The sequence below is a fragment of the Topomyia yanbarensis genome, chromosome 3 (assembly GCF_030247195.1).
Source record: "Topomyia yanbarensis strain Yona2022 chromosome 3, ASM3024719v1, whole genome shotgun sequence".
NCBI classification, from domain to species: domain Eukaryota; kingdom Metazoa; phylum Arthropoda; class Insecta; order Diptera; family Culicidae; genus Topomyia; species Topomyia yanbarensis.
In genome coordinates this window covers 339,077,052-339,104,349 of record NC_080672.1, presented here as the reverse complement: position 1 = coordinate 339,104,349, position 27,298 = coordinate 339,077,052, and the positions used below count along the sequence as shown (strand labels likewise).

The following is a 27,298-nucleotide window of genomic DNA, read 5'->3' as shown; positions in this document are numbered from 1 at the left end:
ACAGTTAATAGCGAAAAAATGTTATGAAAAATATTTTATGTTCATTTTGCAGTTTACGATAATAATAATTTCATAGATTTATTTTCATTCTTTCAACCTAACAATGTCACTCCTTTTGAAGTAGTGAGTGGAAAGTTTTTGCTATACTTACAGATTTGTTTGGAATAAAAAATAATTATGTCGTTTTTCGAAAAGCTCAGATACAGAACATGCCAAATTGTTTCAATGGATATTTTAGTTGACCAATCTAGTTTTACATGTTATTTGAATATAATAGTTTTATTGAATAAACGCAATTTATTTATTTCTGATATTCCTACATTTTCTACTATATAGTAACAAAATATATTTTGTTGCTATGTTTGTAAAGATTCAATCTGGTTTAATTGTGCACACCGCAAAATTCTTTTTTCTATCAACACATTTTTCAATGGGGATAATTAATATTAGAATATTGCAATTGATGTTTGTCTCACATGATTCTTTTTAAATTTTCTACACTCTTCATCCAGTTTTATTTAGAGGAAAAATTGCGGGCCCCCAAGATAGACCCGGGCCCCAGGGTAGTTGCCCTGCCTGACCCCCCCTCTCGTCGGGCCTGCTGAAGGGCTCAGTAAACTGGACAGTCTGAAGTTTGCCGCCTAGTTTGTCCCCGTAGGAGAAGAGCACTAATTCTGGACCTACAGATAGCTTTCCTACTACCATACAGAAATTGCCACGTTGTGTGGATGGTAGTGTGTCGAGGATGGGTGCTGTAACCCTACTGAAAGAACTAGTTGGATAAGAGTGTGTGCTGTGCACATAAAAAAAATCTCTTCTTGAAGTAATGCCGTAAGGTAATGCCGGAAAGGAATCAGGTTCTGTGCTAGATTAGTTATTATCGGTCGGGTGACTACTCAAACCCGTTCCCTGAGTTGTTGGTTTTTATACATTTTTTCCTGCTCAGAATGTTTTTGACAAGATTTCATATATATATATATATATATATATACAAAAAATATTCATATCCCGCCCGAAATTCAACCCGGTCAACGGTTGCGGGAGACATTCTTTCATCGGGGATGACCGAACGCGACTAATTACCAGTATAGGGTCGTCGGAGTACCAATGAACTGGAAGCCACCCTCCAACCGAAGTCACTGGCTCGAGTACGACATCCAACTTGTCAACGGAGAGAGGAGCGCATGTAGAATATTATGCCGTGCAGGACTGATATGGCGATTATGCGACTAGCGAACTAGCACGACCGGCTAGATCTGGAATTATGCGAAGTGCATGAACACAACCTCCCCCCGAAGTAGTCATTGCAAATGGAATTCGTGAAATCAGGCAGTAGGGTCCCTCACTCTGGCACACGATGGACGAATGGTAGTATGGTATAACTACTGAACGTGAGCTGGGTCGGCGTAAAAGTTTTACCACCAAGTAAAAAAACACACATTGGCCAGAAAGCCACCGTGAAACCACAAATCGGGTTTCGGGAGAAATTCTGTCGGAGTAGACTAGTTCACCGCAGGGGCCAGTTGAATAGTACGCCACGTAACACCGAGTTCGGGTCGCCGGACCCACCTCGACACCCTACCGGGTAGCTCGTTAGAAGGCTAGATTCAACGTCGGGGATTAGACCGAATAGACCACGTCAAATGGCTAGCAGTGGATCGAACCGGAAGCTGCGCTCCACCCGGAAAAGTTGGATGGACCTCAGCACCTACTGGAAATTTCCAAAAAATATTAAAATTTGTCTAATGAACATTACCACTAAACACAAAATAGATTTTTTACACGTTTCCCTAGAATTTTCAACTTTGACCTTCCACCATCTTTGACAGAAAGCTATGAATATTCAATCAATGTTTGTGTATGAAAGGTGTGAGCGTTGGGAAGAAATGCTAGTGCGGGTTTCAACATACAATCATGTTTTAGCAGTTTTTTAGAAGTTTATAGAGACCGCCTAGAGGCGGTGTTGGGGCCTAGAAGGTTAAGATTTCTCATGAAGATTCATTTCTCCAAGGGTACCGGAAACAAAGAGCAGCAATAACGAGCATGTTCTAGTAATGTTAACCCCCCTAAGTGAGTCACTGTTGATCAGTCAATCCATTCATAATCGGCATGATAACTCATTGCCACCTACACAGTCAACTATTCATAGCATCGCAGTGCCTGCAAAAATATGTGTCGTTCTTGTTAATTTCCCAAGTTTACCCTTTTGCTTTGGTAGCTTTTGCTGGAATGAATTATTATATTTCACACGTTAAAACAGGTAACGTCCAATCATCAGACAAGATAATTCGATGTGACGTATGTGTCAAATGTAATATTGTTTTAATTTCTTCTAAGTGTGTAGAAGTAAACCGGTCGTCGTTTCACCGTTTATCCCACCCAGCCGGTTACCGAAGATATAGCCACATAGACTCTATACCGCACAAAACTGGGTGTAGAACTGTAGATAAGAGTGCTAAACTGAGTGAGTTAATTACTTCGCCTAGTCGAATAAAACAATGCAGGGCAACAGACAGACTAACAGTCAAGCACGGGAGATTATAAAACGATAAAGATAAAAACTGTTCATGTGATGCATCTACCTCCAAGTGTCGAAGCACATGTACTCATTAACTCACCGTTCATCCCCATCGGAAAATGCAACACTGTTTAAGAAGAAAAAAAGAACCGTAATTCCTATTCAATTCGGGGACAACTTTTCATCGATTCCCGTTTTCTGTATATTCCAGTGATAATGTTTCGTTACCCTATTGACAAGATAAAGTTTGAATTGAATGAAGCTTGAACTGCAGCTGATTTGGAAAAGCAACCGTTTGCGAACACAAACTCGTCACCTTGGTGCATCAGCTCTCTGCGACCGCGTTGCCGGCTGCAATGAAAGCGAACAGATTGTAGTTATGAGATTCAATGTGGTCGGTTTATCAGTTATACGAGCGCATTCAAACAAGCGGGAGCGCGGCGCGTTATTAGTGCTAGTTGGTGCCGAGCGTGACCTACTAATAAAGTCCATAAATGACTGGTATTCTTGAGAATAGGAAAGCTAAACTGAAATAGCTCAAAGATTTCTGCTATTATTGTATAAATGTTTTAAGCTTTCTGCAACTGCCAAACATCAAGATAAATAATTGAATCCCGAAGTGAGAACCAATACTATTTCGGTGTACGGAAAAAATTGTTAAAAAATCACCCCCTTCTACTAAAAAATCACAAACCAAACTATGCAGGAATGGCTGAAAATCTCCCTGATGCTGTGTACGTTTGGATTCTTTCGGGAGATGCGTCCGTCGGAACCGTTCGTCACCGAGTTTCTGTCGGGCGAGTGGCGCGACATCGAACCAGAGCAGCTGAACCGGGAGGTCTATCCGGTCGGTACGTACACCCATCTGGCGGTGTTAATTGTCGTCTTTCTCGTCACTGATATGCTGAGGTGAGTTGAATCTATATCGCAAGCCATTGAAACTGGTCGGTTTTAGGTCAGACCGGACTAAGTCGCAAAATATCAATCCACTTTTGTCAGAATTGTATTATGTTACAATTAACATAAACTGTGGCAAAAAATGATTTTGAATTATAATATAAAGGATGCTGCGATTCAGACTTTAAACTTGTTTTTCTCGAAATCAATACAATGTCACTTAGTCCGGTCTGACTTAACACCGACCAACTGTGCTACACTCTCCTACCGGCCGTTCCGATACACTCGAATTTTAGGAATTTAGGTCCATGCACCGGCAAACGGGAACTTTTAGGGTTGCCCAAATATGAAAATGCCATCATAAACAAGAGTACGATACGGTGGAATAGAATTATTCTGGCAGTTTAAATTTTTTATTAGCTTGTTTATATGTTGGTCTGTTTTCCACAAATTTCATTCGAAAAATAAAATGGAAGATATGTTGCCGCCACGGAATGGGATCCCAAAATTCAGCTGAGCTTAACACAATGCCTGATAGCATCCGATGCGCTTCCCGTCGAATCCTTTGGGCGATAAATCGATGGAATTGCTTCAAGTGATTTCCGCTACCGGTTGGTTCCCAGATTAATTGCTTGAAATTCAACACGATTGCAACTAGCACGGCCGATGCCGACAACATAGTGGCAGGAAGAGGCGACAAACAAGTACACTTCCTGTCGTGTGTGAGTGTGTGTGTGTATGTTGTCTACCGTTGGAATTCGTTTTTCATTTACGGGCGTGTGAAAAACAGAATGGCACCATAAACACTTCCTACGCTTTCGTTTTTTGACCTCCGGTCGGTTACGGGGAGGATTTACCGCCGAAGCAAATCCCAATTGATAGGTACAGATAAAACTTTTCAATGTTGAAATTAAATAAAATGTTTTCAACTTGACAACTGATTATATCGGTGGAACGGTACACAATTCAGCTGCGTCCACAGTTTCTTGTCGGTAGTATGAAATAATCAGTTTAAATTTTTTGTGTTAATTATTTTGTCAAAATGGCAACGAAAATTTATTATCATATCAGTTAAATGGAAAGAACTACTAATTTCCAAGATATATCGATTTGAAAATTCATATACTTTTTTAATAAATTTGGTTCTAATCTAAATGTATGTGTGATAAAGCCAATAATTTTAAAGCGCAGGAAATTTTTAAGGTTTTTAACCAAAGCGAGACATTTTGCGGGTCGAATTTTGACGCGAAACAGTTCGTCAACATGTGGGACTATCCTGCGAAACGTCTGGTCACTCAAATTTAGGGTCAAACGGAATTGTGCAGAATTTGAAGATGCCGAAAGATTGAAATCTGCTTGTGTTACAGCATATACGCGCGAGGAATGCATAGCTGTTTATAGCAACAACAAAAAGTTTCGAGCGTGGCCACCGAGATTGCGGGAGACTATTCTAGAGGTTCAATGCTAACAAATAAGCGAATAAAAAAGAAGTCGATTTATTTTGGCCACTACACGTCTCCCTTAACCAAAGCGAGACAGTTTGTGGGTCTAAATTTGAGGCGAAACAGTTTGTCAACATGCGGGACTGTCCTGCGAAACGTCTGGTAACTCCAATTTAAGGTTAGCAGATTGTACAGAATTTGGAGTTAATTGATTACACTGCGAAACAAAATTTCATAAAATATTGCATTTCACCACAAAACTAAACTGTATCCTAAGTTGAGGATCCCTAGCAATCCGTGGAGAAGAAATTTTAGAAAAAAATTAAAGGGTTGTGTACAGGACACGACCACGGTGACATTAAAAATGTAGCTTTTTCAAGAGCGTGCAAATGAATTTTATCTATCACACATATCGACTCACGTTCTTGTTCACTCGCCTGCTTTCATATGTTACAATTTGCTATATACCCTCCCCATTAAAACATAATTTATTGAAGGTCTTTCAACGGTAATCTTTTAATTAATCAAGTATCTCACTAGGTGATTGGCATTATTTGGCTGATCCATCTAGTAAAAATAGGCTGGTCTGTCCAGAAAATATATTCAAAAGAAATGTTCCATATTGAGAACTGTGATGAGGAAGCCCACGCCCGCCTACGGAAATATACAGATTCTCCATGAAATATGAAATTTCATTTTCCATTTAAATTTTCAATAATGTACTAATGAACTTAAGTAAACAATGTTAAGGTTAAGTATTTCTTGATCGATTAGTGGTGGAAAAAATGAAATTATTTGAAAAAAAAAAACTTTGTTATGCAACGTTCGCACTACCAGTTAAAACGGGTTTTTATGCTATCTTGATGACATTTTTCTTGTTGCTAATTATTAAGACGTATTATAACTCTGTAGTGTAAACATTGTATTATTAAACCAATTCTGCAGCGTTTTATGTTATATAGGTGTTTTATGTGGTAATAGGACTGACATAATTATATCTTCAGTACAGCGGTTTGTTTCATAATTTAAAAAAGATTTATTTTAAAATTAAAATTTGTATACCCAACCGTTCTATTTGTTGTAAACTTTAAAACGCAATTAGAACTGTGTTTTAAATACATAGGGTAGGACAAATACTCTGACTGGATAAACTGGAAAAACAATTTTAAGTCCAGTAACGCTTAAGACATGGCTTGAATTTGAATCGAAAAAGAACACCCGCTTAAACTGCTGCTGGGACGGTAAGTTCTGTTTTGAAATTTTCCATTGTGTGCAGTACGAAACAAAAGTGTTTGAAATTAGAAAACAAAAAGTTCTGCTGGGAATGTGATTGTTTCCGATGCAATTACACTCAGGTTTTTTCACACAGGGGATACAGGCCGTGAAAATGAAAACCGCGTAAATTTAAAAAAAACGCGTAAATGAAAACCGCGTAAATTTCAAAATCCGCGTAAAAAAACCTGAGTTTACTCTCCTATATAAAATACTACGCTGCTGAACGGTGCAATAACTACAGAAGCACGTTTTCAGATGCCTTACCGATAAAAAACATATAACCGAAATATGAAACATATGAAAACCAATAGGCTCTTTACCCTACGCAGCTATAAAGCGCCGTAAACATGGATTAACAAGTTACAACGCACACGCATGCATAAAATAAATATATTTTTTTCAAACGCAACACTCTTAAGGCTCAAGTTACCTCAAGGCGGGGTAGTGTGCGTAAGAAAAATTGTGCTCAGCTTTGGCACCAGATTATCCATTTAAACCTTTTCAAAACTCGAAAAAAAGAATATCAGTCGATTTATTAGATCATCACGATTCAATTCATGCAAAATACCTGCTGGAAAAATCATCGGCTTAGCTGTATGGTGCTTTTGAAAAAGTGGCTGTGGTTTTTTCATTGCGCTGTTGTGTTGCGTACCCCAGCACGGTGTGGTAGTATGACAAAAAAATCACAGCCACTTTTCAAAAGCACCATTTAGCGAAACTGATAGATTTTCCAGCAGCTATTTTGTATGATTTGAATCGTTGTGATCTAATAAATCGGCTGATTTTCTTCTTTTAGAGTTTTGAAAAGGTTTGAATGGATAATCCGGTGGCAAAGCTGAACACAATTTTTCCTACCCATACTACCCAGCGTTCGAAACTAACACATGCTCAAAAAAGGTAACTTGAACCTTAAGCAGCACACACCGTATTGAAATAACTCCAAACCACCCCACCCACCCACTTTGCAAATCATTCTGTGACACCGTGCTGGTACCCGAAAAATCCGCACACGGCCACCGCTGCCGAAAATGCATAGCGTCTACCGCTTATTGTAGTGCCCAGACGCTGCAGCCATGATCTTACCCGTTCGACGTAAGAACAAAAACTGATTCAAACGGGTACGCGTCACCTCTATTTATAAACTAACCGTATATGGTTTAGTCACTTAGGTGCGAGTGTGTGCAAATGCCAACGTTGCCGAAAATCGATAGCGCTTATTGCATCGCCCGGAGACGATGTCGCTCGTATGGGATAAGAGCAACAACTGATTTAAACGGACATGCGTCGCTTCTATTTATGACTTTTCGTCTTTCATTGAGTCACTAAGCTGCCCTCTTTTGACGGCTGTGTCTGAGAAATCTGCCTCACGAATGGTAATTTTCCCGTTTTTCGTGAACTTTTTAATTTTACCAATTTCCAAAAGTCTACTTTTATTGGGGAGATATTAAATTATTACCAATATTTAAGTTAGGTGTTTCTGAATCGGTTGGTGTATGAATGATTAAAATCCATCTAGTAATATCGGAGTTATAAGCGTGCAAACCTTACATAGTTTCGTTACATGGGAGATAGTTTAGATTTTAGAATGACACCTAGCCCCAGATAGTGGAGTAAGACATTTTTAATGTCAAAAAATAGAACGGGATTTCACAGTTTAAATCCAAAGTTTGTAAGGAGAACTAGGGATGTGTAATATTTATTATTATTAAGTACTTTTTGGAAGATTGTTTGTAGAGTTTATATTATATTTAAATTTATTTCTATCTACTTTCTATCTGACGTTTCGGCGACATACATTGCACCTTTTCCAGGAATCTAAAACCATTTCACTTTGTCACGTTTACGATACAATCTATACAGATTTTCTTAAAACACTTGGTTCCCGCTTATCGCTACATACAGTATCAATTGGCGAATAAGCGAGTAATATACACATTAGACCTCTCCACATTTTGAAAAAGTTTTGAAATATACATGGGTCAGCTCAAATTTTTGTTCTAGGCGTGAATCTAAGAACTTTCGCCAAAAATGGCTTAATTTGGACATGATTTACAGGTATCTCCAATCAACAATCGTGTTTTTGCTATGTTTCCGTTGGAAGATCACTTACACTCTGATTTGATAGCCCACATATAATCAAAGGTTGTTCCTTACACATATCTTAACATGTTTTAACAGGTGAACATAGCTCTAATCGCAATAGGAAATTTGTTAGCTGGATTTTCATATAAAAAAGTACATCAAAGCCAAAAAAATTGGTAGTATTATTACACATATTTCATTTTAAATTAAAAAACAAAAGGGAAAAATAACTATTCACTATCTGTATTTTTCAATAACCGTAGCCTAGTATGACGATATTACCTGAAAACAAAGGTGTGCTTGACGTTAACGCGGTAATCAACTTAGTAAGTATTTGAAGCAAATCAGTGTATCTTGTATCGTAAGTGTGACAAAGTGTAATTGTTTTAGATTCTTGGAATAAGGAACAATATATGTCGCCGAAACGTCGGATAGAAGGTATATAGACCGTTGTTACATTTTCTTCAGACTGGAAACCAAAATATAACCTCAAAGCTGTTATTTATTTTAGATTGAACCTCGAGGATCATTCGCCTTTTTTGAAAATAATATGCATTTCGAAAATAAATTTAATTTACAATTCATGATAGATGAAAAAATAATAATGCACTGAAACCTCCATTTACGTACCATACCGGGGGTGCGTAAATTGAATTGATTCGTAAAAAAGTTATCGTCATTTGGGATTAATTACGTAAAAAAAAGTTCGCTTCACATTCTTATTAAAAATCGTTTCATCAAAGCAGTTCACATAATTTAATAATTATGCTGAAAATGAATGTTTGAAACCTCTTTGAAATCCAAGAGGGCGACTTCCGTCGATCATTATCATCGATGACCCTAACATTATTGCTATTTTAGGAGCAATACCCGTAGGCCGTCGGGGAACCTGTGAAGCGGAAATCATTCTCCACCTGGAATCGCAGGGCTAACCTCGGCACCTAGCCGACCAGCATCAAGATAACGGTTTGCAGAGAACTTTCGATGTCGGGAAATTTGTCCGACGTAGTAGGCTAGGACCACCGCCGGGGACTAGTTCGAGTAGATCGTGAAGTAGCCCCAGCAAATGGTCCGTAAACCGGACGCAATCCTCCACCCGGAATCGTTGGACCGACTTCGACACTGCCAGACAGCATCGAAGCAAGAATAACGGTTCCGTAAATTGTTCTTCTGTACAATGCCTTTTGAAAAATTACTCTCGTGTCAAAATGATCTAATTGGCAGATGAAAACATGGAAATTCATAAAGCGAATACAACGGCAAAGCTTCGTTCGAATTGGCGATGGTCATATATTATGGTCGGCCGCTTTCACATGAAATTCCTCAAAATAGATAATTTATTGAATCTTTTCCTCCCTTTTCTTCATGATTTCTGATTATTTCTTACCATAACGAACACCACAAAAGAACGGGAGGAAAAATGCTTCGTTATGTGTTCGATAATTGAATGGTATCGTTGTTTTCTAAGGGCAGATTCTCACGAGTAACATAAATATATGTGTGGGCAAGTCGGCTGCAACATACTAACTTAAAGATGCGACTAGTCGCAACATTTTAGTCGTAATCCGAAATTTCCTATTGATATCTTTCTGTTGCTTCATCGCGTCATGTGTATACTTCCATTAACATCAATTGGTGACCACAAAAAGCCGCCAACATGCTGCTGATACTTGCAACCTTAAGTTCCGCTTATGAACATAATCTAAGATCAAAAATCGATGGATAGCTAAGTGATTGGTTAATAACGAAAGTTTTAATAGCAATCGGTATACGATTGAAAGAAACTATGAAATCGCTCCAGCTTGTACTATTGCTAATGTGTGCGGTACTTTCTAGCAACAAAATGATACACGAGTATTGAATGCGGTGCGGTGTTGTTCAATGAAATAGCATCTCAGTTAACCCGATTTTTATCAGTTTTTGCCCTGTTACAATCACTAGCGAGAAGGTGCTGATTGTTGGAGTCTTCTGCAAAATTTCTTTTTTAACATTCTTATCATTTTGTGCAAACTCTTTTTAGTGTATTCGCGAGATATAGGGCTAATAAAAGCCGCCGAGATACAAGTTGTTCCCAACAAAATTCTGAAAATTTTCGGGAATGATTTTAGGCCTTTATCATATTCTAAATTTGGATAAAGTCGAATGTAGCTGAAGAAATTCTTTATCTAGTGCTATAAGTATCTTACTCTTTTAAATTTTGTGACTTAGTTCGGTCTGCCTTAACACCGATTATATGGCAACGATGTATTGTTATGTGTCTAGGGGATTGAAATACGAGAAATACGTAAAATTGACTGCTTCACTACTACAACTCAACGATTTAGCTTGTGATCTGGGCGATAAGAGGAGATAGGCTAAAATTAAGCCTTACTGTTTTTATACAACTAAAAAAAATACTTTTGTTTTCATAATGATATTGTCCATCGTGCAAAAGGGTGTTACGATCAAAAATTGGTCAACTTCAAACTTGATGCAATTTTGTATCATGCATCATAAAAATCTACTTACGCCTCATTTTAAAGATGTATTTGCGTAGTATCATGCCTACTGTTTGATTTTGACATTTCCTCCTCAGTTGTGGCATCGAAACAAGAGGAACAACAAAGCCAAAAATTTTGCTCGGGCGCCGCGAAAATCCAACCTTCTCGCACGCCAAGCTGGCCGAATTGTCAAATGCGGCCAAATCAACTGTCATCAACGTAATTAAAATTACAAACAAAAACATTATACATCAACTGTAAGAACGGAGCGGGCAGAGATTTTCAAACACATTAAGCTATGAAAGTTCGCAAAGAAATATCTCATCTGGCAGGCCACCTGTTTCTGTGGCTTAAAGAGCGACATTTACATCACAACCGGGACCATCAACCAAGCAATTTATGCGCAGGAGTACCTGGAACAACTTTTTTCAGTCGTGTCTGCATTCTCATCGTGATCGGTCGACTCTACCAAAGCTCTGCACAAGCTAATTTTTTTTTTCGATATCTTTGGCTCGGATATAGGCAATTAAGTGGTATTAGTGGTGTTTTTTATCAGAAAGATAAAAAGTAATCATAGTTGCATATTGATTGCAATATTCCGCGTTTTTCTGCCGACGCGAGTGATATAAATTTGCAAGAAGTAAAACTAACCAGCCAGTTCGCAAAGGTGGGATACCTTTGCACTGACGATTCCCGATGCGGGGTCGATGAAATAGCGAAAGAGAACTAGAAAAATACAGCGAGAAACGTCTGAAAGTGGTGAATAAGTGAAGTTTCTGAAAAACAGTACCGAAAAGTCGAAGAAACACAAGGTTTCATTTAGTGAAAAAGAATCCAAAAAATTGGCGAGCAGATATTAATGTGCTGCAAGAAAGGATATGAGTGTGTGTGAACGGTACACCTCGGTAAAAATACCATCACGCAGCCCAAAGGAATACTCGGGTGAGAAAGTTCCAAACTATATATATATATATATATATATATATATATATATATATATATATATATATATATATATATATATATATATATATATATATATATATATATATATATATATATATATATATATATATATATATATATATATATATATATATATATATATATATATATATATACATATATATATATATATATATATATATATATATATATATATATATATATATATATATATATATATATATATATATATATATATATATATATATATATATATATATATATATATATATATATATATGTATATATCATTTCCGATGGTCATTCATCGTTGCGGTGGCTTGTAGTGGTTTCGCACGTTCGAGCAGAAGTATCAATGGAACAATCTTGTTTTGGTGCTTCTGCTCGAAAGTGCCAGAAATTGTAAAACCGATGCACTAAACTGCCTCGATGTGTGTCATCAACCGAGAACAACTGTGTTTTGTCAACGCGTGTGGAACGGATGTTTCGCATCAGCGTCGCGTGTCAAGTTTTCTGTTGGTGCTTAATCGAAGTCCCGATTGACTGGTGATGCATGGATGCGCGGGAGTTGTGAAGGGGAGGAGTGGAATCTGGGCGAACCAAATACATTAGTATTTTGCCTGTATGTATATGCCGTCAAGCTCACAATTCTTGTTGGAATGTTCGGGCAAATTGAATGCAGCGCTATAGATATAAGATTTTGTATATGAATAATACTAGATTCTCGATGATCGCTCTCACGACCACGAATGCAGTCTGGCGATTGAAAGCAATTCTAATAAGACGCCCTTGCTTATTTTTTCCAACCACATCGTGTTGGTTACCTGACGTGTCATCGTAGAAGACCTTTTGTTATTCTGTTGGTAGATGAGCGGTGTTGGTTCATTCCATAATTAAGATTTCTGACAGCTTATTTACAACAACAGATGCAAACTCAAGTCAAAGGAAATTGGTTTGTTTTCATCACGAAATATCTAACCTCAATCGATTTTTGCTGTGCAATTTTTTTTGTTTTCATAACGAAATAATTCAGCGCCTTTTCTTTTTCAACGGAAATAGAAAGATCAATATAACATTACATGAAACTGTTTAACCTCACCTTTTGACAGTTCAGAAAGTTTGTTTACATAGACTTTTGTATTCAACCACAGTACATTTCGGTTCGAAACGCTGTGAAATGCAAGAAAAGCTCGCTGAACTGTCATTTTCTTTTTCCCTTGATATACATCAGACACATAATTGATTTCTACATGCACTATATTCATTGTATGCATTATGTACTTGGCATCAATTATAGCCACCATTCCTATGATATTACTTAAATTTATTATATTTTAACGGGTTATTTTTTATTTTGTTTTCTCTCAATACATATTTTTTAGCATTACATGTATTTTATCGTAATATATGTTCAATTATTTAGCATAAATAATTTTTCAGATTTGGGCGGTGTTCATTAAATTTTATATTCAATATATTCCCGTTGTGAGTGTATCCATTCATTCTCAGCAATGTTGTCATCTTGTACGACGTGATGTAATATATGCAATACTTATCAAATATAATTATATTGAATCTAGTGTATCATATTATACTTAATAGTAAACATTGATTTGTATTATATATTTACAGGATATCCATTATATTACTCTGTTCATATTATATATAAAATCAATTATTGCACATACTACAGTAATTTATATTACTTTTTTCATGGTTTTCATTTTATATGGTTTATATTGGTTATATTCAATTATAATATATTACATTGTATTATATTGTATTGTATTATATTATGTTAATAACGTATAATAGGTAGCATCAAACTTTTGATATAGTGACACATTGGTGGTACTTGTGGATTGTTCTTGTGTGTATGTTTATATATTTAATTATTAAACTTTCAAATAACTATATTTTACTGTAGGTTTATTTAATTCTAGTAGATTAATTAGATTAGTTATGTTTATGTTATGCATTATTTTCACTACATCCCTAAGATTCATTAATGCATTAATCTAGATTAGTATACAATTACACTGTATATTTGAAATGGATTGCACCAACCACCTTATGATTGGAGGGCTAAATGATGGAGTGTTGCCGCCCGAACTTTTTAAAGAAACATATTTTAACGTTTACTTCCAATACAACAACCTGCCTCTTTGATAACATCAATGAATTTTAGGTTTAAAATATATAGTAGCAGAGTATCATGGATAATTGAATTTGCAACGTTTTCTTAGTAATTTCATTGAATGAAAAGTTTTAATCCGCTATGTGTTTGACATTTCCAATAAATACAATCACGATTGCAAAATTCGTTTACATATGATTTTAGAATACCTTGTTTCAATCATTATATGTTTAAATTATACTGATTCAATTATTCATGTTCATATTTCAAATACTTTTGTATTATCCATTATATTTATCATATTATTTACATTTATTATATTCTTTATTTTCAGTTTATTCATTGCATACCACTATTTGAAATATATATGCTATATTCGCCTCAGCCACTGTGTTCACAATTTTTGCAGCACGCATCATTTTCACTATGTTTTCATCATTATAATTATTGCGTATATTTATTTGTTATTCACATTAATTGAATTACATTAATTGAACTCATAGCATTTATTAAATATTTTGTTCAATTTTTATTACATTAAATTAGTTCAATGTATTGCTTTATTTATCTATATTGAGATCTATGATTGTTTATTATGCTTTAGGGGCCATGCATAAATGACGTAGCATTTTGGGGGGTAGGGAGGGTATACCAAATTTGTGACGAAGTGTGACGAGAGGGAGGGTAGGGTCAGAAGTTGTGCGACGTAGCATTAAGTTTAAAACCCAATGTTTAGAGAAAACAATTTAATGATCCTCCATTCCCAAGAGAAATGAATTTAAATTCAAACAAATTACTTTTGATGCGGTTTTTCATCAGGTAAAATTTACGATTCGCGCAATCACAAGTTCGCAAAAATACGAAAAGATTTTGTATGCGGATTTAACTTGCTACATTAGTTAGCTAATGTTGCTAACTAGTAGACTTAGTTTGGAAGCTGAATTAAATTTTCACTTCGGATTCAACCAAACAAAATTTAGTTATTTAGATGAACGTATCGTTCTTGGAATCATTGGCAGCTGCACGATTGTGAACTGAGAGAACTTGTCTTCATGCTCCCTTTAACATATAAAATTCAAAACAAAATTATGAACACTATATTTGTCATGAAATGAGCTTATTTTGCACGCAATTTGCTGATATAATGAAAATGTTGATAAAAGTCGTCAAAAATTTTGAAAGGACATGTATTTAATATAATTGAAAAACATATGTAATTTTTTATCACCCGTGCGCTTTACATGGGACGAGGGGGGGGGGGTAGGTAAATGTTACGTTGTTTACGAGGGGGAGGTTTGAATTTTGTGACCAAATGCTACGAGGGGGGAGGGAGGGATCAAAAATCGCAGAAAAAGAGCTATGTCATTTGTGTACGGCCCCTTATTGAACTTTAAATCACATGCACTAAATACACTTTAAAGCAACCGAGAACTGGGAGGGGCTGGGAGCACCAGGGTATCATACGAATTGAGGACTGGACGAGGGAACGTGGATAGCCAGCCCAAGTCATTTGAAGGAAACTTGTTTTCTTCAGAAGGTCTAATATGAGTTTGACGCACCCTTCTCCAAACAAACCATCAGGTGGGTAAAGCATGTATAGCGAAATTTTTTACCTTTTGGCTGGAATATTATTGTTGGAAGGGATTCTTTTTTCCCCGCGAAGTACGCGTAAGTGCCTTTGCCGACGGGCCCGCCCAACTCTTTTTGATTTCCCTTTAGTAACAGCGATAATGTGAAGGTCTCACGATAAACTATTTCGGGGCTACTGTAAGTCTACCCGCATTCACTGGAAAAACCTTGAGCTGATGGTGGCTTAATATCACATCACATCACAGGAGTACCTGGAACAACTTTTACTTTTCCTCAAGCGATAGATTTGTTCCGTTCTTTTTTGGCTGGATTTTATCGTCCAACGTCCAACTTAACTTTCCCAACACGCCAGAGTGCTGCGCAACATAAAAATATTCGGCAACCATCAAGCGGAACCTCAAGTAGGTACGAAAGATGGTTGTCAGCGAGATGCAATTCGAGGCAAACTGGCGTTCTATAGCGAGAAAAGTGACACAAGAGGTTGGGCAAAACTTGATGGAAGGAGTCAAACAAAAGGCCCGGCGGTTCATTTCCTCTTAAATTGAAGGTTGAGTAATTTTTTTTATCCTGCATCAATTAAACTTGCAAGAAAAACATTCTTCGATTTTTGCCTTTTTCATATAAAGAAAGGCTATGCAATCACTCCAAATATCGATTTTCTAACCGAGGCCCGGAGGGCCGAGTGTCATATCCCATTCGATTTAGTTCGTCGAGATCGCAAAATGTCTGTGTGTATGTATGTGTCTGTCAAATAAAGTCACTCAATTTTCTCAGAGATGGCTGAACCGATTTCCACAAACTTAATTTCAAATGAACGGTATAACGCTCCCAAAGACGCTATTGAATTTTTAGTTGATCGGGCATCCGGTTCCGGAGTTACGGGTTGAAGAGTGTGGTTACAGAGCAAATTTCTATATAAACTGGTAACCCTATGATGTCCGAATGATGTAATACATATTCAAATACGTTCTACATTACTTGGATTTGAGGGTCTAGATCACTAATGACCAATCAAAGTAGTTTTGACAACATTGGTCACCTATGACGGATCTTGAGGCTCCCTAGGAACACGCTAAGTTACCGAGCTAATGTCACACCTATTTTCCAGCAAGCTCTTAACCGATTTTTACAAAATTGATTTCAAATAAAAGATATAATACTTCCATTGACTGCTATTGAATTTCATCCAGTTCTGACTTTTGGTTCCGGTGTTACAGGTTGGTTGTTTAGTCATATAGGAATTTATTATATAAACCGGTACAATCGTGATACCTCATAGGTGTAAAATCTATTGAAATGAATATCAAATTACTTCGATTCGCAGGCCTAGATCACTGATGGCGAATCAAAGATTATTGGAATATATTGTCCACTATCGATGATTCCGGAAGTCCCGGGTTCCGGGCATATTCCAGATCCAAAGCCACTTCGGTGATGACTAATCCAATTTTGACGAACCTAGTCCTAAATGGATAGTATAATATGAAGTTCCGTCCATCTACCCCTCCACCTTCTACCTATCAACCCCCACCCCCTCTCTAACCACCGGCCTCCCAGACCAACCTCCCACCAGCATTCCCTTCATCCACCCCGTATACTAAAATAAGTTAGATGATTCCTGATGCATCCTCCCCCTCCCAATAATTATATCCCTTCCCTTCTCCATCATGAAGTTAACAAGAAGATAACATTGAACTAACGCTGATTAAGCTGTATAAATAATATATTTTTGTTTGTTTCAAGTGTGTCAGTGTCGACATGTTGCTCATCTATAATAGACATTTCCACAAAGTTTTATTGAACGTAACCAAGCATTAAATCATAGTTTGGATGAATGAGAAAGGCTCAAATGCACCACTAGGTGGATTAAAACAGGTTTTTAATAAAAAGTTTGACCGATTTGCACATATTCTCGTTTGACCAAATTTTGATCGTAACACTCTTTAACACCAGTTATTGGAATTCACACGATAACACACACGACTCGACGTATCCAAAGTAATGAAAAATCCGTTTAATTTTGACATTCAATTAAAATGCATTCAGTTCAATGGCATCAATGATTCAATGTTATGCAGCTTTAAGTTTTTTTGCCAAGACAAATGACTGCCAGCCAATTGCCCAGGAACCATTGCGGAAATGGAGTGTCGGAATAAACACGAATGAAGCCACTGTGGGCAAACGCATTGCATCAAACTTCACCATTCGGATATCCTCTTAACCTTTACAGTACCAAGCTAAAATTTTTCTGAAAATTTTGTTTAAATTTTGCTCTCATTTCATCAATTTTTGACCGAATTGGATGGAACTGGCTTTAAAAGATCTGGAATTTAGTCCAGTTTCTATATACCGAGTAGTGTTCAAATCCGTGGACCGGTTCCGGAACTAATCCGAATTCCCTTGGGGTATATCCGGCATCCCAGTGGGGTGACGGACGAGTTTTGAAGAAACATCCCATAAATTTAAGTAATTGTATTTTGAAATGTGCTACATATGACTATTTCCCATTGATCCTTCATAATAGACATGAATTGGACCAATCTTGGCCACCGGAGAACTGTTCCGGGAGAACCTAAGAAAATGTATATATTTTTCTATCATTCCAGCGATTTGGGTTCATAGCTTTATACGAAATGCGAAGTTCTTCCAATCATACGGTTCTACAGCTCCCTCAAGGCCATTCCGGCACCGGTTCCGTACGGATGGACATTTGATGCCATTTTGAAAACCAAGATGGCAGCTTCCGGTTACCACAAAATAGTGAAAACCACCATCAATATGGGTGTTATTTGAAAGAGAACGGCCAGCAAAAGCCGGAAATTGATAATTGACGCCATTTTGAAAAGCAAAATGGCGATTTCCGGTTACCACAAAACAGTGAAAAGCATCATCAATATGGGTGTCATTCGAAAGGGAGTGGTCAATAGAAAACAGAAATTGATTTTTGACGCCATTTTCAAAACCAAGATGGCGGTTTCCGGTTATCACAGCGCAGTGCAAACCGCCACCAATAATGGCGTCATTATAAAGCGCTAGCGATCAGCAAAAGCCGGAAAATGATTTTTGACGCCAATTCGAAAACCAAAATGGCGGGCTCCTGTTCCAAAGAAACAGTGAAAACCGTCATCAATATGGGTGTCATTTGAAAGGGGTGTGTCAGCAGGAGACGGAAATTGATAATTGACGCCATTTTGAAAACCAAGATGGCGGCTGCCGGTTTCCAAAAAGCAGTGAAAACTACCATCAATATAGGTGTTATTTGAAAGGGATTGGTGAGAAGAAGCACGAAATTGATTGTTTATGCAGTTTTGAAAACCAAGTTTGCGGTTTCCTGTTACTGCAAAACAGCGAAAATTATCATCAGTATAGGTAGCAGAAAGGGGTAGTCATAAAGTTATTTTTGACGCCATTTTCGAAAACCAATATGGTGGCTTCCGGTTACTACAAACAACAGTGAAAACCATAAGTATGGGTGTCATTTGAAAGGGGTGGTCAGTAGATGTAGTGGTGGCGGTGGTACTACCACCTTTGTAACAGGAACACTCTCCATAGCACTGAGCAATCTTTACACGACAAGCATGACGTGTTCAAGCATTACTCTCTGACCACACTCAGCATGCTACTGTACGAAGGGCCAAAACGGAATTGCGTGGTCGGAAAGTGACTTCGCTTACATGTACATGTTCCAATAACAAGACCATATAAGCCAATTACAATGCAAGCCATTGTTATAAAAAGTAGCCTCAATAGGTGGGGAGAAAATCCTGCGCAATGTTCACGAAATGTTAGCAACAAGAATCTGGCTACTCCACTCTTCCTGCTCAAATCGTTTCAATCAGGTGGCTTGATGGTCCCTCTCAATTCCCATGTATTCTATGTAAGGGTCATTCCACGCGCAGTGATCAAGGCACGTGTAATCGACCTTCACGGATTTGAATCAAATTTGGAGGAATTGCTCATCTAGGGCCAATATATAAAAACCCAAATTTTTGTGTCTATTCAATCACCCCTCGGGCAATGGGAGCACCCCCCCCCCCCCCCGTTTTGGCAAATTGTCAAAACCCTTGATTTTCTTTTGAACATATTTCCGGTTCTATTTACTCTAGAACCAAACCGTAAGATGGGTTTTGAAGAAAATTGTTCAAGGAGTTTAGAAAATATATTAGTTATTGGCGGCAGTGCTGCCAACTATCCGATTTTTTCAGCCAAATAGCAAATCAGCGATATTTTGAAGCAAAAAAACGCTATTTCCCATATAAAATCGCAGGCGTACAACAATAAAAAAACTAACTTGAGTATTCTAAGTTCACACATAATTTATCGTGAAGTAGACGAGAAATTATGAAAAATTACGTTTTTGGTTGCTTTTTAGCAGATCAGGGTCAATTTTTATGACTGTTTGAAGATTTTCTCAATTTTGGCCAATAAAAATGGATTATTTTCACTTACAGTGATAATTCGATGCATACTGTGCCACCTAGCGGTGAAAATGCGAGCTAGTGGGTTTTCTTCATATAAATTGTCGAAAAATCCCATACAAACTTCAGGCACGTTGGTCCGGTAGCTAGACTTGTCCGATTTGCTTCAAATTTAGAGCAAGTACTCCTGGTGGGACTAGGAATCGACTCAGGGGTAGGCCGATAGGGGTCACGTCCTTACAATCGTCGAACGGTTTTGTGTAATCAGATAGGTGTACTAATTTTTGTTTTAAGTTTGTATACAAGAAACAAAGGGGTTGGATAGGCAACCGCTCTCCTCTTGCTGCAATAAGTGTGCTGGATATGCTACACATAGCTATGCGGCGGTACGGTTTTTTGGTGTTGGTGTTTGTTTTTTCGTGTCGTGGAGAAGGCGGCCATCGAGGTTTTTAGATAGTGACGGACCACGGCATCGAACAGACGCCCCGAGTTTTTTTTGTTTTTCCGGGACAGTTTCCAGCCACAATAACCAGTGCGGTGAAGTGCGCGTGTGCGACGGTGACAATCCCGTACGAAAAGTGCCGACCTGTGGTTCGGGTACTCAAGTGTTTTGCTGTCGGGTCGCCGGAAAAGGAAGCTAAGCGCCAAGGAGCAACTCGCTTCCCCGGCTAAGTATAAAGGACCCAGAAGACGCCTTTCCGCTCTCGATGTGAAGGATCAGCCGAACGAGCCTAGCTCTCCTTCACAGCTAAGCTTCAAGGAGAGCGAAGCAGGGTGGCCAAAGGTGCTCCCTGGGAAGTACACTGCGGTGACTTCTGGGATCTCTCGCGGGGAGCGAGTAGATCCGGCGATAATTCGCCATCGTCGCTAGGGAGGTTCCAACAAAGGAGCCAAGCTCACATCCCTAGCTAAAAGTCAAGGACCGCTGCCGGCGCAGCCAACGACACCAGCAGGAGAACGCGGCCGTTGTGTTCCCGGCCGGTCGGAAGAAACCGCCCGCCTTCCCGCCATCGTCAGAAGCAGCTTATCAACTTCATCGACAGAGTGCAGCAAAGAGGAGATTTGGTGGAATAAAAGTCGGTAAATCTATTAGTTTATTTACCTTTTTTTGTTGTGAAACGAAAATCCATAATTCTGTAGAAACACCTAGGCCGCCCTGAAAAGAAGGGTACGCCGGGCAAACAAGAACCCGAGTAGTGGAAAACCCTTACTTACAAAGTAAAGAAAAAAGTAGGCAACCGCGGCATCCCAGTCGCCGTCGTTCCCCCAGCACATTATTCGGCAGCGGCTTACGAGTCAAAACTTCTTGATATTATACACTGCTTTAATTGAGGCCAGCAATCACTCCATAAACGATGAAGTCATCGAAGAAGCACCACACACCTGCACGTATACCACACTATGAAACCGACACCAACCACGAACGCGTGAATCAACAAATACATCTCCAATGCAACGCACGATCACGATCCGCAGTATTAAACGAGGAAATACACATGTCCAAATCGAAAATTATTATTATAATAATATTGCCGATGGACAGTCCGTGTGAACATCGGCTAGAATGAACTAATCTTGTTGAGATCTGCGTTCAACATATTGACAACAATATGATTTAATTCGGTTATTCTCGCATAGTAATGACTACGAAACGGGAGCAAGTTTTAAAAGTTTCACTGAACTATATTGAAAATTAGTCTAAATCTGTACCTTTTGAGTCACGAAGAAACTTAGTTGTCTGTCACAACAGCACATACTTATTGTTGGTGTGAAAAATTGCTACTTGGGTGACCGTTCATTTCTAAATAAAACCCATACCGATGATGATTTTGACTATTTTGTGGTACCACCATCTTGCTTTCCAAAATGGTGTCAATCAATATCCGTATCTGCGGACCATCCACTCGCAAATGACTTCCATCTTGATGACAGTCTTCACTGTTTTGTGGAAACCGGAAGCCGCCATCTTGGTTTTCAAAATGGCGTCAATCATCAATTCCCGTCTTCTACTGATCACCCCGTTTCAAATGCCACCCATACTGACAATAGTTTTCATTGTTTCCTTGGAACAGGAAGCCACCATCTTGGTTTTCAAAATGGCGTAAACAACCAATTTTCGTCTTTTGCTGACCATCCGCTTTACAATGACACCATTACTGACGGTGGTTTCACTGCCTTGTGGAAACCGGAAGCCGCTATCTTTGCTTAGAAAATAGCGGAAAAATCAATTTCTGTCTTCTATTGACCCCCCCCCCCCCCCCCTTTTGAATGACACTCATATTGACAATACTTTTGACTGTTGTGGTAACCGGAAACCGCCATCTTGGTTTTGAAAATGGCGTCAATTATAAATTTCCTCCTTCAAATAACACATTGATGGTTGTTTTCACTGTTTTGTGGTAACCGGAAGCTACCATCTTGGTTTTCAAGTGACCATCTCTTTTCTAATGACACCCATATTGATGACGGTTTTCACTGTTTCTTTGGAACAGGAACCCGCCATTTTGGTTTTCGAATTGGCGTCAAAAATCATTTTCCAGCTTTTTCTGATCGCTAGCGCTTTATAATGACGCCATTATTGGTGGCGGTTTGCACTGCGCTGTGATAACCGGAAACCGCCATCTTGGTTTTGAAAATGGCGTCAAAAATCAATTTCTGTTTTCTATTGACCACTCCCTTTCGAATGACACCCATATTGATGATGCTTTTCACTGTTTTGTGGTAACCGGAAATCGCCATTTTGCTTTTCAAAATGGCGTCAATTATCAATTTCCGGCTTTTGCTGGCCGTTCTCTTTCAAATAACACCCATATTGATGGTGGTTTTCACTATTTTGTGGTAACCGGAAGCTGCCATCTTGGTTTTCAAAATGGCATCAAATGTCCATCCGTACGGAACCGGTGCCGGAATGGCCTTGAGGGAGCTGTAGAACCGTATGATTGGAAGAACTTCGCATTTCGTATAAAGCTATGAACCCAAATCGCTGGAATGATAGAAAAATATATACATTTTCTTAGGTTCTCCCGGAACAGTTCTCCGGTGGCCAAGATTGGTCCAATTCATGTCTATTATGAAGGATCAATGGGAAATAGTCATATGTAGCACATTTCAAAATACAATTACTTAAATTTATGGGATGTTTCTTCAAAACTCGTCCGTCACCCCACTGGGATGCCGGATATACCCCAAGGGAATTCGGATTAGTTCCGGAACCGGTCCACGGATTTGAACACTACTCGGTATATAGAAACTGGACTAAATTCCAGATCTTTTAAAGCCAGTTCCATCCAATTCGGTCAAAAATTGACGAAATGAGAGCAAAATTTAAACAAAATTTTCAGAAAAATTTTAGCTTGGTACTGTAAAGGTTAAAGTCCAAACAGGGGGATATGGTGTAGGAAGCGACAATTGGTTTTATGCAATATTTAAAACCATGAATAGATTCTACCCAGCCGTAGCTGGTAGCAGACTTGAATTAACCAGCATTTCGCATTGTAGATCGGATGAACGAATTCGTAACCACCACATCTGCCTGTTACATGTGATAGGGGAGTTTGGGGAGACTTGTCCAGGCATGAGATTCCCTGTTGGTATAAGCGTGTTTTATGTAGCCTTTAAAAAATTTTAAATTACGTGTTTAGATCCCTTACAGTAATTTTAGAAGCATGAAATGCAAATAATAATGAATTTGGGAGATAAATTGAATTTTGTTCTCGTACTATGTAAGGATAATTCTCGACAACCATATGATTTAGTACCAACATTGTTCATTGACAAGCATAGGTTTGTCCGGAATTTCTCCTTAAAGATAATTTTAACAGTTGACTTATCCAGCCTAATCATAAGTTTGTCTAGATGCCTACTAAAGTAATAGTACGAATAGTCCTCATTTATCAGGTTGTTCATCTTATGAAATAGTAAAATGATTGTATATTAAACCGAATAATGGAGCACTTATCATTACTTTGTGCGACATTTAACTCATTGTTGGAAAAATTTCAAACATGATTTTTCACTGTATCGATCAAATATGTCACTGCATATTCTTCACCAATATTTTATTAGATTAGATATGGATTTTGCGAGTTGACTTCGTCTCATCAGAATATGACACTAAACTACCGCCGGAGTGACGCTAGCTCCAAAATACGGACACACAATTTGTGTTCCGCATGAAAAGGAGTTCTGTTAAGCTGATGAGAACTAGTAAAGTCGAAACGTGATTCAACTTAGCAAACCAATGCAAGATGCGGTAAGCTACATATCTCCCTAAGAAGAAAATGTAGGTGAAAATCAATTTCTACACTAAAGAGGAGATTGGGTAAAACCATTTTTGCGCGTAAAGGGTACAACATGTATAACTAAACTATCAATTGCTTAGTGAAGAAAAATCTGCCTTATCCTGCATTATCATTCTAAGAGAACATAGTGAATATCTTGTTCCGTTTTTTTTTAATTTCACCTCAGCATGTTTCCACGGAGCCCTAACCATAAAAACGATTACAGGATACTATTTCAAAAAGGTTATTAAAATTTTACAACTCAATGTTTTTTAAAGAATTGCAAACTTTTTAGAAAATTTCATAAGTTTACCTGTAAACCTGACCAAGTCTCCCCAGCTTCCCCTATATCTCTACAGGGAATGCAAACTGAGAGAACGCGCGATTACCCTAAAACAATAGCGGTGTGCGACCAACATAGTTGCACGTTGCAGTTCCCAAACAGAGACCATTCTAGTCCAGCTTGAACTTGATGAAATTACATGGTAATGGCACTGCACGACATGCTACTAGAGAGTACCGAACCCGGTACGCTGTGCTTGAATGCTTCAGAGGAGAGTGATTGCAGTGTAGTGCAGAAAATGCTTCAATATCAAATCTCGCGGGCACGAATGTCCAATTATAATCGGATCTAGAAACGGCCATGGTGTTTGGTAACAAGGATGGGAATAAGGATAATAGCTTGGAGAAATGTTGAATACGCAAGATAACGAGTACCAAGATAGCATATCTTTAGACTTTAATCTACTAACAATATACATACAAGATCCGCATTTTCTATGTGGAAGCAGCTCGGCTGAAGATTGGAAAAGCTACTATCTAGATATGCATCTGCATTTACGACAGCATGTTACAGCAAGCATTAAAAAGCTCGGAAAATCCCTTTTATATTTCAATTGCTATTATAACTGTCAGCTATGTGGTGACTTCTGCTATGTATTTCCCTATAGCTAACGGATCCGTACCATCATTGCAAAAAGCGATAACCAGGAAAAACAACATTCATATCACCGCCAATGTTAATATATATGTTGCTGACATTCAACATTATCTCATGAATGAAGATGTACCTTCAACCCCCCTTCAACACCACCCATAATAGTTGCAAACGTGGCAGTCGGCGTATAGTGAGCACAAAAAAGAAAGAGAAAAAGAGATGTATGACATTCAACTCGACAGGAAAACAGCGATTGCCCTGCCCATTCATCCTGTCCGGTGGATGGTCGTAGGTGCAAACCAAGCGTTTATTTGCTTATTTAATTATTCGCTTGTGCACGATATTTTGTGGCGCCATCATTTTCCGGTGTCCGATAACGGAATGGTGTTCTTTTGACATTTGAATTTTTGATTGAACCCATTCCAATCCTTCCCTCGAGAACGGTCATCATATCCAGTGGAAACGTGGTGCTACGATAATGTCGAGGAAAAATATTGCTCTTTTCTGGGAAAGTTTTTCTTCTTTGGTTTTCGGCCGGCAAAGCGACGAAAGTAGCTAAATCGGTATGAGCCGGAATGCTATCTTCCATCTGATTATGACGTAGTATACTCGTTATCGAGAAATACACTGTTCCGGTTCGGGGTTGAGAAAAAATTCGATCACAGGCTACTGTGTGATTAGGGTTCCAGGAAAAATGCTTCCATATTCAAGATTAGCTTTTGCTGGCTGAAAGGAAAAGCGATGTCTCGATAAATCACTATATTTTCGCGGGCCGTAGCGCCCAGCTGATCAGTGTATTTTGTATGCTCTATTGACTGAAGGGTTGTAAATTATTTTCTGGATTTATTGTTTTCATTATTAGAAACAATACTGTTAAATTATTCATCTTGTATTTTTTTTCCTAATCAAACAGTAGAAAGAATAGTAACAACTAAGATTCCAATGAAAAAGTACAGGTTACAATTTTTTTACCAGTATTTTTTTAGAGTATGAATGATTCTAAAATCAATTGGCGGCTTGGACTTTATTGCTTAGAATGAAACATTTCTAATGGATCAATTCTTGTGCAAATGTGACAATTTCGAACGAAACTGGAACATCGCGGTTCCATTGACCCTCGTAAAACTAGCTACAGAGCATCGCAATTTATTCTAGGAAATGGATGATTCACATCCCATGCCACCGAACAACTGAGAAAAATGAACGTTTCTATCGAAGATTTGCCTTCCGCCCTTCACTCGGACAGCAATTCCAATTCAAATGAGTTCAACCCTCCGAGAAGTTATTCGACCACATCCGTCCATCCGTCCATCTGTGGCCATCATCGAAGATGCTGTTTACAACCGATACTTTTTTTTGCGATGACAATAGACACGGCTCAGTTGCAGAGCTAAGCGAAACATCTACCGAAATTTGGGGCGAAAGCTTTCATTTGCAATGGGAAAGCACGTTCTGCCATTCCAGATGCAGCAGTCCATTACTGCTGAACCGATTCCGGAAGTGGGTTTTCACTGCGGGCAGGAAGCAATTTGTAAAAAAATCTACCCCCAATCTGCTGAGGTTTATGTTCTGGGTGCCCGATGCAGTTGATCGCCGGAACATGGAAGGGGTTGTTATGGATGAGAGAGGGAGAAAGAAAATGACGGGGGCTGTGAGCAACATTGCAATGACAATAAATTTATTCAATTCCGGCAGTAAATGACGTCGTGTGTCGGTTGGGAACTTTTTCTTAATAGTTTGGGTTCTTTATTTGGGGCAACTTTGACCTAGTTCATTTAGTGGGGAATTGAGAGCGTTTCTTAAGTTACGCGTCAACGCTAAAGGGCCTGGCCATATAAATATACTTGTCGCAAGGAACGAAACCATCACTTAATGTTCGTCGTTTTATTGCGTAATTTTTCAACAGAATTGCTACCTTTCTACTCATGGAAATATTCTCTGTAGTTTTTTTGAAAAAGGAGTCGTAGCAAGAATCGATGGCGTACGCAAAATTTTTTTGCTCCTGTCAAGATTTTAAGTCCTTTCACTTTCAACTGTGTGTTTGACATATTTTATGGAGTTGTGATTGTTCTGAGGATGATTAAAGGGTTGGCTCCGTATCCAGTTTTATCGCTGAATTTCCTAGGTGGTGCGAAGTCAGGTAGGAAGTGCGCGTGCAGCTATGAGTGAGAGTGATAAACTCCCAATGTTGTATATACAGGTATGGCGAGGAGGGCACTTTGGTATTCGTAAGATGAATCTTACATGACTGGCGTGAGTGATCATAGAATAAATCG

The 27,298-nt window shown here is 38.4% G+C and overlaps 2 protein-coding genes across 9 annotated transcripts in view; one reads left to right on the top strand and one right to left on the bottom strand.

The window, feature by feature from the left end:
* Positions 1 to 27,298, bottom strand: part of LOC131694076 (potassium voltage-gated channel subfamily KQT member 1) — a 1,057,856-nt gene that overhangs the window by 774,043 nt on the left and 256,515 nt on the right. The window lies entirely within an intron of this gene.
* The window catches only part of LOC131694078 (thiamine transporter 1-like), a 69,309-nt gene continuing 44,780 nt past the window's right edge, over positions 2,770 to 27,298 (top strand). Inside the window, exon 1 of the mRNA XM_058982455.1 lies at positions 2,770 to 3,427. Within this exon, the coding sequence (XP_058838438.1) occupies positions 3,219 to 3,427 (209 nt within the window). The 5' untranslated portion in view covers positions 2,770 to 3,218. The remainder of the gene's footprint in view (positions 3,428 to 27,298) is intronic.